General features: G+C 42.3%; 1 protein-coding gene across 23 annotated transcripts in view; it reads left to right on the forward strand.

Annotated features, from left to right (window-relative positions):
• Positions 1 to 15,929, forward strand: part of KIAA1217 (KIAA1217 ortholog) — a 362,847-nt gene that overhangs the window by 308,338 nt on the left and 38,580 nt on the right. For 19 of the 23 annotated variants that reach the window (XM_071805232.1, XM_071805229.1, XM_071805234.1 and 16 more), the window contains 3 exons: positions 1,622 to 2,445; positions 10,459 to 10,563; positions 10,996 to 11,048. In XM_071805232.1, the coding sequence (XP_071661333.1) occupies positions 1,622 to 2,445; positions 10,459 to 10,563; positions 10,996 to 11,048 (982 nt within the window). The remainder of the gene's footprint in view (positions 1 to 1,621; positions 2,446 to 10,458; positions 10,564 to 10,995; positions 11,049 to 15,929) is intronic. The other 4 variants (XM_071805231.1, XM_071805233.1, XM_065830209.2 and 1 more) reach the window with 1 other exon arrangement.

The raw sequence follows: 15,929 nt of genomic DNA on the forward strand, positions 1-15,929 counted from the left end.
AGGCCACAGTAATTCTCTGTGCAAATGAAAAAATTATCCTGTGTTCCCCTTCGGTTTGATGACTTCTGTCTGGCTCATTTATGACCCATCCCAGCACGCTGCTTTGTTCTGTTATACTTATTTATTATTGCTGCTGCCACAATCAGGTTATCTCCTTTCTTCTTTCTGATACCTGATACTCCAGACTTTTGATCTCTGGCCCTGGGGAATGTCATTTGTAATTCCCAAGTGCGGAGCCTGCTGTGATGAGAACAGCTATTGTTTATGTACCGCCATTGCAATTCCCTTACCAGTGGAAAAACCTGTGGTGGGGCAGGAATAGAATGTATTTTTTTGCTTTATCAGCTGTGGATCACAGTAAATGCAGTGAATCTGGTCACATTGCCAAAGCAAGAAGTGAGAGGGGAGAAAAATGGTGAAGATTTCAGATCAGCAACTTCCACTACACATTAGTGTGTGCTGTCTAACTTTAGGAATGTGTAGTCAGGCTTGGTGATGTTCAGTTTTCTACAGTCCCTTGGAAGTGATGGAGAGGGAAGCTGAAGTTGCCAGCACAAGCTTTAGAAGCTCTATTTTTTTATACTATGTAGCTGGTGGAACTCAGCTGACTTTTTCATCTCTCTCTGTATCCACTTCACCCTAAGGCACCAGGAGCAGGCACATGATGCATTCTAGAGGGAGAATTTCTCCTGTGTCTGTTATTGACAGTGTTCAGCCATCTAGAGAGGTGACTGCTGGGCAGTCAGATGCCACAGTCTCAGAAGCACGTGTATCCATTGCAGGTTTTTACCAAGGCCTCTGTTAACAAAGCACTAATGCATTGCTATGGAAGTCTTCCTTTGCTTTTCCTTGCTTGCTCATTCCCTACTGCTGGCAGCTACTGCTGCTGCTTACAAAACTACGATAAAATATTCAGTGACTTTCTGAGTGTGTACTCCACAAACTGTCTGAAGCACTGTTATCTTTGTAATGAAGGAAACCTGTGGCATATTTTTTATAGGGTCAAACTGTTTTCATGCAGCTTGACTCTGTTACAGTTGATAAATGTTTGTGTGTGTTTTACTCCCTTACTTTGTGTATCATTTGTGTAATAAAGACCATGTTAAGTTGTTAGCAAAAGGCTAAATCATACACTGAAGTGAATGGCAAATTAGTAAATATTTTTCTTGTCTAAGGAGTTCAGGCCTATTTGTGATGCCAGAGCATCAGCATTTTCTTTCTGGTTTGGAATCAGTGAACAATAGCCTGTGTGTCTGATCAATAAACCATTTAAGTCTGTCACATGTACTTCGAACACCTTGCACTGAAACCCCTGATTTCAGCTTTAACAGCTGTGAATATCAGCTTAGGGTGAGGTGGTATTTGCCCAAGTAAACACATTTTTAAAACTCTCATATTCCTTTAACGTGCAGCCCCTTTTATTACTGCTTACAGGTGGTTTCTTTCTGTAGGCACTGAGGTCCCAAAGTGTTTTATTTATGCAGATGACAAAATGATTTGGTCTCCAGGGTTAGGTATTTTTCCCTTTTTTTTTCTGTAGAGGTCAAAGTTGTCACAACACACATCATGTTCTGCTCATTCAGTAATTTTGTATCTTATATGTTTTTCCTTTTCTTTCCAGATGCAGAGAGAGATCGCTTATACGGGCCGAGATGGCTCAGGCGCTTCCCGCCCCGGATCTGCCACGCATGCTCCGCACGCAATGCCCAGCTCTCCACCCTCCACCCCGGTGCCCCACTCCATGCCTCCCTCTCCGTCCAGGATTCCCTACGGTGGGGGCCGGCCCATGGGTGTGCCAGGCAACGCCACCATCCCCAGGGACCGGCTCTCCAGCGTGCCAGCCTCGCGCTCCATATCGCCCAGCCCAAGCGCCATTTTGGAGAGACGGGACGTGAAGCCAGACGAGGACATGAGTAACAAAAACCTTACCCTGATCCGAAATGAAGGTCTCTACGGTGACCCCTATTTGTTTCATGAGGGGAGGATGAGTGTGGCTGCACCCCACTCCGGACACCCCCTCGATGTCCCCGATCACATCATAGCCTACCATCGCAGTGCCATGAGGTCATCAAGCACTTACTGCAACCCCTCTATGCAGCCTGAAATGCTGGAGCAGTCCTTGTACAGACAAAAGTCACGGAAATACCCAGAGAGCCACTTGCCCACTCTCGGCTCCAAAACGCCTCCTGCCTCCCCACACAGGGTGGCTGACCTGAGAATGGTTGATATTCATCCTCACCACAGTGCCCACATTGCCCCTCACACCATCCAGCCCGACAGGTCCTCCCCCAGCCGCCAGTCCTTCAAAAAGGAGCCAGGACCGCCGGTGTTTGTGGACGCAAAAACACGGAGCAGCCTCAGCATGGCCGAGGCGGTGCCCTCCCCGGTCGACAAGCAGGCTTTTGGCTATGGGTCACCTGCGATGCCCAAGGACAAGGAGACAAGGTAAGGCAGAGACAGGGCTTAATTTATGCAAATGAGAAATGGTCCTAATCTTGTGTCGTTTAACACCCAGGGGACAATGTAATGTGTAGGAGGCTGCTGCGCTGGGCTGCAGTGTTTATTAGCTGTCTGTCAAGGTAGTTAGTAATTTAGAGGAGATGCGACACCACCTGTTATTAATCCAAAAGTATTGTCAACCCATGATGAATCCCTAGTTGTTTCATTTGTGTAAATTTCAGTCATTGGAAAAAAGATAATAAAATAAAATGATTAACTAGGATTTTTCTTTCCAGGCAACCAGATCATGTTACAAGAACAAATAATGTTCTGTCCCTGCTAATAAGGGAATATATTTCAACCCCCGTTAAGAATGACACTCTGATATTACAATTTTCATTCTTTATGGAGTGGAGTTTTTCTCATCTAGTGTTAGGAAATGGGAAGAATTTATCATTACTGTCTTATCTCCTGTAAAACATGAATTTGCATAAAAATAGGACAGTTGTTTATAATAACGTTCCTCAAGGGGAAACTGCTGAGAAGAGCAAGTCTGTCCCAGGGAAGAAAATGAAAGACAAATGCTGTTCCCAGTGATTTTTCCAGCATCAGAAATAGTTGGTGACCTGACTGTTGTTGATTTTGTGCGCTGACAATGATGACAATGATCTCTCCTGTCTTTTTAAGGACCAGATTTACGCAAAGGTCTGTGAAGGCTTCTCCTGCCATAGACCCTGCCCTAGGAGAGAAAAATCCTTGCACTGCCAGTCGGTTGCTTTGTGGTTGTATGAATTGCGCTAATCTCTAGCGTATTGTTTGTGCTGTTAACTTTTATAGAGCTCTTTAGGGAAGTGAAGATGAATAGCTGGAAAGTGCTGAGCTCACAGAGGCCGAAGGTAACTACTGACTGCCTTAACCACTGGGGAAATATGGAGCTTTGTAAAGCCCCAAAACTTCAACCTGAGCAACTTGCTCAACAATTAGTCACTTCTGACCATGCTCGGCCAGCAAAAAGAATGTGTTGTGAAGTCCATTGGTGGGGAGAAAATGGAGGACGGAAGAAAACCAGCCATCCACAGAAGTTACAGGTTTATAGCTTGGTAGTTATGTTGACACAAGGGTATGAGTTAGGGTATATAACAGTCTAGGGTCAATGAAACCTGATTTGTATCTGTTTATTTCCAAGAAAAAGATGCAGGTACCTGAAATTTCAAGCTTCCATTATTACAATTAGTAAGTAATTTGAACTATATTTGCCAATTCTAATCCCAGAGATAGATTTCAGATACAAAATTTTCAAAAGTTCATGTTACAGGGTTAAATTTAAAGGGAGGACACCAACAACTTTCCAGTTTGTGTGACCTTCTTCCTCCCGTTTTGACATCTCACCTGCTCACTCAGCTACACAGACATGCACAAGGCTGTATATTTGTGAATATATAAAGAGTGACTGTACAGATAGTTCTGCAGCTCCTGAAGGGGAGCTTTGCACCAGGAGTTTTAGTCCTGGCCCCAGAATATATTTACAGTGATGAAAATAACATTTGCATAATTACACTTCCAAGTAAATACATTACCTTGAAATTCAGCTTGGTGAGTATTAGCCACGCAGCACTGAAAAAATCATTCTGAAAGCTGCCCTTATGGGTTGCGGGTTTTTTTAACCTTGAAAAAGTGTGACCTTTTGGAAAGTAATTGTAAATACTAAAAGCAATTTATGCAAATTGATGTGTTTTCTAACCACTCCAATATTAAGAATTTGGTTTGCATTCTACAGATACAAAATGCTCTGAGCCTTATTTTAGCTTTGTAATAATTTCATGAACTTTGAAAGCAAACACGGTTGAAATTGTACTAAAACAAACAAGGATCGCTAAGGATACCCAAGCTCTTTTCCTGCTTGTGCTGGGGCCGAATTGTTACGAGGTTGTTATGAACACCTGAAAGGTAATATATATAATGGCAGAAAAGAATCCTGTACCTCCCTGTATGGGGCTTACCCATACACAGTACAACTGGGCTTGCTTCTGTGAGTAAGAGTATTTTGGGATTGGAGAAATGAGGCTGAATTCACCTTCTTCCAGGCATTGTAAAAATGAGGTGTGTGCTGCTCTGTCGCGCACGTTATCCACTTGCTGATGGCTGTGCAAGACCCTAAAAACCAATGCACAGAAAGTGGATGATGGTGTGTTCAGACAGCCAGCGTGCAGATGGTGTCAGGCATGGGGTAGCAGCCACAGGGCGGATGGAGTGTGTTAGCCGTGGGGATGCTGAGGGGGGAGGTCTGCTGCACTGGTGCACTGTGACAGGAGAGACCCCCATACTTGACCCATTCAGGAGTGAGCTGAGGACCCTGCAAGCATCAAACCCACCATCTCAGCACTGCTCTTCCTTCAGTCTCTAGTGGAGTGTGCTGAAAACAAAAACATCTCTTGTGCCGTCCCTTTGTGGAGATTACCTTGAAGCAGCACTGTCACAATCTCAGGACAATGCATAATTTAGGTCAGAGAAAAGATTAAAATGGATAGTGACAATGCCAGAAGTTAAACTGAATCTGTCTTCCCCTGTTAATTCTTCTTCAATTTTTCCAGTCCAGGGCTGAAGTGGTGTATATATATATATAGATATATATTTACACACTTTATCAGAATATGTTGGGTACTTAGAGCAGATCAGATCTCTAATTGGCCATATCCAGGTTTTGGAATGTTAACTACAGCAGATTTGGGTCTACAAAAGATGAAAACCAGTATTTCCTATCTCTTCTTTTGGAGTTTCCCATCTCAGTTTTGTCTTGTCAAGCCTGTTATTTAAGCCAGAGTTGAGGGGGATTCAATTGCTTCATGTAATTCTTTCTTTAACTGTTCTACCTTGGGTACTTTCAAGGTAGCTACTTCTGCAGTATAAAGCATTGAATAAATTCTCCCAGTAATTCATTTACCAGAAGAGTTCCATATAAAATGCTTTTACAACAGCGAGGAGAAACAAGTTCATGAAGATATTAAAGAATAAAATATGTTAGTATTCATATTCACAAAAATATCAGCGGTTGTAACAGGGTGTAGCAGTTCATCTTCAAGGAGTCATCATCCCTTAAACCTGAGGTTTACAGGATGAATGAGTGAATTTTTGTGAGTGAGCATGGATTGTTTAAACAGTGATTTGCTATCATATTTTTGGATGGCACATTTATGTATCTTACGGTGGACAGTTCTGGAAGTTACTGCAGGCAAAGCAGATGTTTAGATGTTGATAAATTGGAAAAGAAGCTGTTTACCCGAAAGTGCATTAAATTAAATGCCATTTAGCTTACATTCTTTGCATTTAAAACACACATTGTGTTGCAAAATTCTAGGCTATTTGATAGTTCTGAATATGTATACAGTAAATGCTGCTGCTCACTAAAATACAATCCTTAGAATAGCAAGGTAGCTCTATACAATTTTTTTTCTGCAAGTGTTTCAGGAGTGTACTGTGGTTCTTTTCTGCCTGAACACAACTTTTGTCCTTTTCTTTTTATGCCACATTAGTGAGAAAAGATGATGATAGAACTGGGCAAAAAAATGTGTATGCATTCCCAGCTTGTGGCTTTCATTACACTGAAGTGTAATGGCCATGTGTAGGTTATTGAATATTGTTCCCATCAGAAAACCACTTTATTATTTGATATGTTAAAGTATGGATGAACTCTCTATGCATTAGGAAAAAATGGTTGTACTCTGTAAAGCCACAGACAGCAATGAGAATTGTATAAGAAAGGTGGACCGTGCAGGAATACCCTCTCAGACATTTTCCACAGGGCCAAATTTGCATCTTCCATTCTGAAAGATGTTGACTAGTCAGACAGAAAAAGATGAATGCAGGTGACGAACAGAGGATGGAGGGAAAGTAAATAGTACTTCAGCTTCCTTCTGTTGGAGAAACTGTTTGTAGGAAGATGAGATGCAGGCTCTTGGATAAGAGCTGTCAAATAGTATCACAACTAGCAGTGCTTCAAAGCTGCTTTTTTCTCTTTAGCTTCAAAATGTAGAAAGTTTGAGTTTAACCTGATTCTTAAAAGACTGAAATATTCACCTCTGTTTATCTTTCCCTTGGAGAGAGAGCAGAGTACAGAAGAGTTCTGCTGTTCTTTGCTTCACACCCTTCCAGGATAGCCACTCTGCTGTTTTGGGGGGACTTTGGGGTAAAGTCTGCCTGTTCTACTTTCACTTGGTTCTAGGGAAGCCATTGGGAAAGATAACCTGCTCCCTTTTCTTTTTTCTTTCTTTTTTTTAAATTTCCCAGTGAGATAAAAAAATTTCTAATGAAATCTTTCTCTTGTAGGATAATATGGAAAGAAATGTAATTTTCCCTGTCTCTGACCCTCTTTTTGATTACTATACAGACTTCACTCAGAGTTTAACTGTAAAATATTAAGTCACTGAAAATCTTTCTCCAGGTGGATAGGTTACCAATTAGTTTGTGGTGTCAGACTTGGTATTTGAGTACATCTGTTATGGATGATACGATGCACAGCCTACAGTCAGATAGGAACATGAATGAACAGAAACACAGCCCAGTTCTAGTTTGTGTCTGTACGAAGTGTCTTCTCAGTGATGTGAATATTAAAGATGGCTCCAGGAAAGGGAAGAAACATGCAAGTCATGGTTAAATAACATCACAGTGAGAAGTTCAGCAATACACTGTACCCTGCTTGGGATTACTTCCATCCAGTTAGTTGCAGTAGAGGGAATAACACGAAACCCGTATGAAGCTGTAAGGAAGAAACTGGTGATGAAACCTGATGTCTCAGTGCACGGGCCCTGCAGAAACAAGGGCTTGTTGTTCCCCTGCTGCATGTGGGGAGTGAGATGCTGAGGCAGGGCTCGAGTGCCCAGATTTCCCTGGGGCTGTGGGTCAGGCTGTGGGAGAACAGAGCTGGTGAGCAGCTGGTCCCTGGCTTGCTGGTGAAGGTCTGTGATGAGACAAAGCCAAAGCCAAGTCTGACCAAGAGGCCTCTCAGAGCTGGGAGTTGCTGCTGACCTTGCTCCCTCCTTTCCTCCCCAGTGTGCCACCCTCTGACTCTCCCAGCATTCACAGGAAAACAATGCAAAACAATGCCCTTCCTTGCTCAGGCTGATAAAACAGCCATTTCTTTCCCAAATGCTGTAGCAGGGACCCTCCCTGCCCTTCCTGGGTGGTGGAGAGATGTAGATTTATCTGGGAAATTAATCTAGGAACAGAGACAGGGTTTGTCCTTCTCTTACTGCCACTACCAGCAAAGAGGCACCGCTGCGGTTTGTTCTGCCAGACCCAGTGCTCCGCATCCCCCCCTGCCTTGTCCTTCATGGGACCCTGGCCCACCCAGCACAGGAAAGAATGGCAGGGCAGGCTGCTCCCCAGGCTTCCCTCTCCACAGCAGGGAGCACAGCGAGAGGTAGAGAGTATAATGTTGAGAACCAAAAATGTACAACTGTCACGATAGCACCGGCATCCCTGATAGACTCCAGGCCGGCAGAGGCTGAGGAAAGCATTCATTTTCTCTCTCCAGAGCTGAGGTTGCTCCAGCTCTTCACAGGGAAGCCAGAGGGGAAAGAAGTGGCTGAGGACCCTGTCCCGGCTCCTTCTGACCCCTGTGACCAGAGTGGGCCACCAGCCCCCCAGCCATGTCAGTCCAGGGCACGGCCCTGCCCAGGCCAGCGTGTCCCTCCCTGTCCACCGCTGCCTCCCACCGCCTTCAGTCAGACCGCCGGGTCTCTGAAAATCAGGTCGTTTTATTTAATGCCTAAAAGGCGCCTCCTTTCAGACACCTGTTTTTGAAATGTTTGGTGCTGATGGCCATAATGAGTCTGGGTATTACAGTGAAACGATTACAGGAAAAATCCTGCCTTGTCTGTAGCAGAGTAACTCCAGAGCACCTGTGGATTCTTCACATTCTTAATGCTTTTACCATATGAAAAATAATGTGCTCCGTGCAATTGATTCCAGTATTTCATTCGTTTTTCATCATCTCCTATCTCTGGAACATCCCTCTCCCTTTTAACAACATATTTTCCTAGATTTCATGGCAAAGGACAAGATCAGCTTTGTGTTACCATAATCTCTTTTGAAGCAGAAAATTGTTTCCAGATTATCAAATGTGGGATGGAAAAAACATCATTTTTATGAATCGGTAAAACAGATAGACTTCCAATTGAGTTTAGTTCCAAGAAGGGTTAGTGATGATTATCTGGGAAAAAAAAATGTTTTCATTATTAAGTGTCAAGAATGTTGCATTAAAGTTTCTTAGAATATATTTATCCCAGGCTTTTAGTACTTGTTTTTGTTCCAAAGGTTACCATAGCCTGAACTAGTTTCTTATTTTAAAACTTACTTATACTAGTGGAAATTCTGTAACATGTTTCTTGATTTGAAATGAATTAGGTCAGTTTCACTAGTCTTCTCATCACCGTTCAAAATACCTTTCAACATGAAGACAGAAAAGTAAGATGCCCGTGATGTATTAAATCGCAGTGAGAAAATGTCTGCTGGCTGGGGACTGACTGAGTACCGTCCTCTTCCCTGCTTGTGTCTGTTAGCAGTTCGTTACGTGTTTTGCTGCCCTGTATTCTCAACATCTTGGTGTCTTGGAGTCTCTCCTGGCTATGGTGTCTGTGCTGTCCCAGCAAACCTCTATTTCATTCCCTGACTGTGAATGAAATAATTAGCCTGGATAATCTGTCTGGCTACAAGCTGTGCTGGTTCCTTGCCTTATGTCGTGTCAGCTTGCTTTTGACTGGAATCGGTACCTTCATTCGGTTTACATGGCCCTTATCGATTGGAATTATTGCTTTGAGCACCAAACGGCAACCGGGGTTGGAGGTCACCAGGGTTCGACTGCTCCCCCGTGCACAGAACACTGGTGGTGATGGATACCCCTGCAGCAGGCTGGGGCTGGGACTGCGTATGTCTCTCCCATCGTCTCTCATCAGACATTGATTGCTGCTGGTCTTAGTCACTTGCTTTTTGAGAAGTTTTGTTCCCAGTCATCTTCCAAAATCGCAGCCCGTGGCTAGTGTTTGCTTTTGTGTGTCTCCCCCGTTGCTTAACTGCTGGCACGTAGGGACACATTTTCAGAAGGTCCCGTCTGAGCTCCCATATTGATGTGTGTCTGTGTTGTGGTGTGTCATTGACATACTGGCACGTGAAATTGGCACCTGTGTGAGCAAAAGGCTGTTTTGGAGCTCACCAAGGAAGTCACCTGATACCTGACTAGTATATATATATTTATGTGAACAGTTAAACGCACAAATGTTAGCCTTCTTATCAAAAAAAGTAATTGTTGTTTAGTGGCCTTTGGTACCCATGGAAAACATTGACTATACCTATTACGGTTCATCATTTCTTCTTCTGCTGTTTAGGAATTTCTCAGGATATGTGCATGAAAGCAAATCTGGTTTATGATAATGTTTCTGCACAGTCTGCGCTTGGTGTCCTGTGCCTGTCTGTCACACTGCAGTCCGTTAGCAGACAGTTGTGATGTCAGGTGCAAAGGATTTGGGCTGGGAAGTAGTCAGCTTGAACAGGTTAAATGCTTCTCAGACAAAAATTCCAGGCTTGGGAAAAGTAAAAATAGGAACAAGAACTGTAAAGTCTCTAATCCTGAAACCTTATGTACAGGCAAAATTATTGGCACAGTGTAGGTAAAACAGAAAATACATGTAATGCTGAAAAAAGTGATTTTCACTAGTTCTAAGAGACATCAACTGATTGTTTTAGGTGCCTGTCCGTTGAGATAATTTGAAGTTTATTATCTGGGCGGTTGTTTGTTTTGTTCTTTTTTAACCAAGCAGATGTCTTTTTTGTTGTTTGTTACCATGCAAAAGCTCTCCAAGCCAAGATGCGGTAAGCTGCTGCAACAAGGTATATGCAAACTGGTACCCCTGAGCCTGTGCACAGCCTCTGTAGTGTCTTCCCAGTCCTGTGGTAATCATTCACCGAGAAAAACAAGTCTGAAAGCAAATATATCTGGCTTTAACAAACGATTCTCTTGTCTTACAGAGAGAGGATACAAGCCATGGAGAAACAGATTGCCAGTTTAACTGGTCTTGTTCAGTCTGCGCTTTTTAAAGGGCCAAATACAAGTAATAGCAAAGATGCTTCTAGGTAAAAAAAGAATTCATTAAATCTGTTTCTCTGTAATGATCATAGTAATCAATCAACAAAAAATAATATTTGAATGTAATAGTAAAAAAACCCTGAATGCTCAATCATTTTAAAATATCTTTATCATCCCCATGAGAATGCTAGGTAGAGAGGAAGAATGTGCCAAATGATAGATGGAGATAAACTGCATTACTCTTCTTTGCATTAAAAAGAATTAATGTAGCTACATCTCTGTGCTTTCTGCTGCTTTTACTCCATTCTTTGCTTAAATTGTATTAAAAGCTGATTTAAAGTAAAACAACTGACAAGCTATTGGTGATTTAAATTAAACAAATATATGCTAGACAAGGCCATTTGATTTGCTGATTATAAGCCTCACTACAGTTTTATTGTTAATAAGTTAAAATTATCATTTTTCTTTTTATTGTTTAGTGAGAAGATGATGTTGAAAATCGTGTCCAGCAAGAGCAGCACTGACGCTACAGGTAAGATAATTCATTTTTCATTTACGAATTGTTCACGTTTAAGTGAATAGCTCTAACATTACTACCATCCCAACTTATGGAAATGTCAGATTTACTTAAATTCCCATAGCTGTAGTGTCAGTTTAAGTTTAGGATATGGGAGTCAATCACATCTTTGTTAAGAGAGGAATTTCTGACAGGTTGAGGCGGCCTTTGGAATTAATTTCACACCAGCACTGAATGGTTTAAATGAGATACAGAGTCTCTGCATAGGGTGAATTTTCCAGTGACTCACCCCATCATAGTATATATGTGTCACTAACCCCAGATGTATCCAAATTGCTGTAGAAGGCTAAATATTTCATTCGAATTCTGGTCACCTGAACTCTTCTCTAAGGTTCTTCTGGCACTAATATGCTATGGATGTAATGCCACTATTTTAGTTTCCTACTTGGGGAGCTGTTAGGGGTTTGAAAGATGGAGTTAAGGGTTTAAAAGATGGCGTTAAGGCAGTTGTGAAAGAATATCTCCATGTGACTGGAGCTCTTTGTGTATGAGCAGCTGCTGGAGAAGTCTGCAGGGTGTGCATGTGTTTATTTGCCTCCTCTTCACCCTTTGTCATGCACTGAATGCAAATAAAGGCAGTTCCCTTCTTCCTGGTAATGCCGTTCCCACAGGGAAGTCTGTGCTCCGGCAGGTAGTAAACCACACACATTTATTAGCAAATCTATTATGCTCTTAACTAGCCTTTCTGTTGGAGCTGTTAGTTCATGTTCAGGATTCCTGTTTATCTGGAATTGCAGTGTGTCCTCCTAACCGACAGAAATCAAACCAGACCTGGAAAGTATCAAGCACATGCATGAGTGAGCGAGCTAAAGTCCTAGTGCTGGAACTTTGCTCCCAAGCCAGTCTCTGGTCCCCTTCCAACTCTTTCCTCCCCACTGACCCCTAGATGGGGAGAGCAGTACTTCAGGCTGTGAAGAAGCAAGTTGTAATTTATCAGTTACAGACAGCTTACTGAAAAGTCCATCATTTTCACTGCAAAATGCTCTTAGACTTTTCCTTATTTCATTGTCATTATACATGGAGAATTTATGGCATTTCCCACTTGCACCAGTCTTCTCTCATCCAAAGCACCTATGAAGCCATCAGAATCTGCACATACGTTGCCTTGTTTTCCCCTTTGTATTGTATTGCTGTTTGGCTTTTCTGCTTTCCCTGTGGTTGTACTAATTCAGAGAAGTATTTTGAGGGGGGCACTGAGTTGGAGATCCTGGGCCCTGCTTTGAGTGGGAGTTTGGACCAGATGACGTTCAGAGGTTCCTTTCAACCTAAATTATTCAGTGATGTGTGTGTGAATGTTCTCTCAATAAAATGAGAAATTAAATTATATTCATTGGGAAAACAGCCCTACACAGAGCGAAGGTGGGGATTCTTCGATGTGGAAGTCATGCCCAAGCCACCAGAACACTATGGTTCATCTGACTGGCAGCTATTTCCTGCCACTGTTGTTCCCAAAGACTCCTCACTACCTTGTTGTGTGACTGAAGGCATGTCCCTGAAATGGCAAAATGGCATAAAACAGCTGCATGTCCAAGCATGCAGGGCGGAGATGGGTGGCACGTGTAATTTACTGTCAAAAGACCAGATCAGCATCTGTCACATACTGACAGAAACACTGATTTTGTCGCATGGCCATGCCCACATCCAGCATGTAAGGATACCAGCATCTGGGTTGGGCAATAGGTGCTTTTCTGATCACTTGGGAGACAGGGACAGAGCAGTGGGCCAGCCATGCAGCCAGTTGTCTGCAAGGATCCCTATCAGAAGTATGGTTGTATCTCCGGCATCTGCATCCCTAAATCCTGTCCTTCCAGCATGACTCAGCCACAAAATTAAACTATAGCAGGTAAGGGATACAAGGTGTGATGCTTACCTTAATATGCTACAGTAGTGTAACCCACATCAGCTATTATTAAAGACTGCTATATAATAGAATAGTCCTGTATAATGGAATATTTTGCTTTTTCATCAGCCTTTGAAATTGCATGTAACAGGGTCTAATGAGTCAATGCAGTCACTGCTTACTTGCAAATTAAGCAATCTGCCAGAATATGCTACAGAATGTTTCTCCTTTTTGTAAATATGCTTGGGTTTAAACATCCCAGCAACATCTAGAAGCAGACTTGCTGACCACTGTTTTGTTCTTCAGCTCACCCCAGTCCTTATTAAGTATAGACATTTAAACAGTCAACTCTTTTAGTATACAATTCCACTTGACAACTGTGCACTGAGATACCGGGTTTAGCAATTTCAAAGTCTATTTGAAAGAAAAAGTGGTATAAAATGTTGATTGAGCAGTCCTTTCTAGAGCACTGGTAAGCAGAAATGTGAATTGCTTCCCATACTGAACAATAAAACATCTGTGCAGGATAAAATTGGCTCATCAGTGTTGAACCAACATTGTATTTTATAGTATGTGTTCCAATGATAGGAGACTTTCACGCAAAAAATAGAGAAGTATCTCACTTGGGAAGGACCCAAATTTTTAAAATACTACTAAGTCGAGATAGCTAGATTGTGAATAGTGTGTTTGGTATTTCATATAAACCAAATGGTTGTATTTAACATGTTTGTGCTTTGCCAGTCTGTAGCGAATTCTTTAGTCTCAGATATTAAAGAACCTAAATAAAAATTATTTTTCCCTGGGGAAAATGAGCCTGTAACAATCATGCTTGTCTACGTTTCTTGTGTTTTATTGCTTTAGGCTCAATCCGTTCATGGGGATTGGGTTCAAAGAGCAGTAACCTTCCACAGATTAGCTATGTCCCCTCTACTAATATTAGGACAAATCCTGTGACTGAATCCTTATAACCTTTTTCAGTTCAACAAAAGTGAATGTCATCAGGGAGCTCTTCACTTAGACACAAGATGTGACTCTAAAAACAAACCATACAAGGAAGAGTATCCTTGAGATTACTAACAGATGTGCTGAGAAATGTTCACCTACTCTCTTTCCTGTCATACTTTGTTCATCAAGTGGTGAGATCGATAGATTCTATTCTGAATTCATTGATTAAATTGAGATCAATTGTATCATGGATCACCAAAATAGCAGTGGTTCTTTGCTGCATTGTTAGAAGAGGAAGACAAACATTTCAGTATTTCCTGAAAAAGGATCAAGGAACCTTTCTGCACTACCACCACCAGTACAAGCCAAGGGAGGGAGATGGCAGCAGGGAGAAGTATCACACGTGTAGGGCTCAGATTTGATTCTCTACTCTTCATGAACTGCCCTGTCATCTGTGCGTATCTGTGTGCCTTTTTCACATACATGACTCATGCTGTGATGATCTGTGAATTAAAAACATTGTCTTGCTTATCTCAGATTCAAAGATAGATCACACCAGTCTTTGAACTCTGTCAGCATTTGGAGGTAAAACATGATGCTGAATTCATTCTGGATCAATGAGAGGTGAATTTGCACACTAATATATATAGAATATGATATTCTTTTAAGGGTGCTTTAGTTCCTGGCCATAACAGCTTGTTAATGAAGGAACTGCAACCTTAATATTGCATTTGCCTGTTTGTTTAGTGGATTCTAACTGAATGGTGAGAGAAGGAAGCAACTGTCGTGTCTCCCCAAATGACGGTTGAAAATGTTGTGGCTCTTCATTAAGGAGATGAGTGATTTATTACAAAAACATCGCTGGGTATCTTCTGGTGGCCTTTTTTTCTAGCCTACTTCAAAACAAAATCTTAGCATTTTAGAAAGAATAATAAAACCTGGAAAACAGGAGGAGAGCAATGTCGTAGCAACCATAGCAAAACTCAAGTGTCGGGGAGTGGAAATTGTGTGGGCAAATTTGCCTGGGCAAATAACAAATTTTTCCCCTTTCCACACATCGGTTCTCTTTGTACTTTAAAAAATGCAGCTTAGTTCATTAACCTTTGTAAAAAAAAGTTAACGTTTGGTTTTTTTTCCAGAGTATTAGGGAATTACGGAGCGTTTTTGGAGTCAGGCCCCCTTACCTAGCTCCAGCAAGCGTTTATTGAAGAAGCTGAGAGAGCAAGTGCTGTTCCTTTACCTTCAGTCTGTTGGGCCGTACATCTAATTGCAAAGCCACAGCCTGGGACTATTTCCAAAAGCAAGCTATACTCCCTAAAGGAAGCAGGCCCTCATTCAGCTGCCCTTTTACTCCTTTTTGATGAAAATAGGCATCTCTTACAAATCCATTGCTGATCCTTCGTGCATGCCCATGCTCACTCGGTGACTGTGGTTGTGTTTTCCCGGTCGTGCTCCGGGCACCCTCTGCACCTGAGAGTTCTGATGTGGAGAAGAGGTGGCTGAGGCAGCAGCAGAGGAGGAGGAGGAGGAGAGCTGCTTTGCAGGGAGTCAGAGACATCTATTGTTTACAGAAGCACATCACAGTCCATCTACACTAAAAGGAAAGCAGGCACCCCTTCCTGAGAAAATGTGTGAATTGACTGGGGTCCAGCATGAGAGGAGAGACTGGCGGGGGCTGATTCATGCCTTGGCTGCATCATCACAGGGTCAGGGACTGAGGTTTTGGAGCTTTTGCTTGAGGCAAAAAATAGCAGAAAGGTAGATGTGCTTTCAAAAATAGTCCAGATTTGTGGCTAGGGATCAGAACTCTTGGAGGCGTACCCACATTTTTCAGGCTCTCTGGTGGTTTCTGTCTGTAGGCTTTATGAACTAAATAACCTTTTCTTAAAAAAACCAAGAAAAATGCAAAAAGTAGTGCATGTGGGAGGGAAATGGATGCTTGACTGTAGGAAAAACTGCGGTATACATGTAGACAGATAAGTATTAGCATATATTAGACTGAAGCATGGAGTGGGTACAGAATGGCAGTGAACAAGGACTGTTTATTTCTT

Source organism: Patagioenas fasciata, chromosome 2 (assembly GCF_037038585.1).
Source record: "Patagioenas fasciata isolate bPatFas1 chromosome 2, bPatFas1.hap1, whole genome shotgun sequence".
In the NCBI taxonomy this organism is placed as follows: Eukaryota; Metazoa; Chordata; class Aves; order Columbiformes; family Columbidae; genus Patagioenas; species Patagioenas fasciata.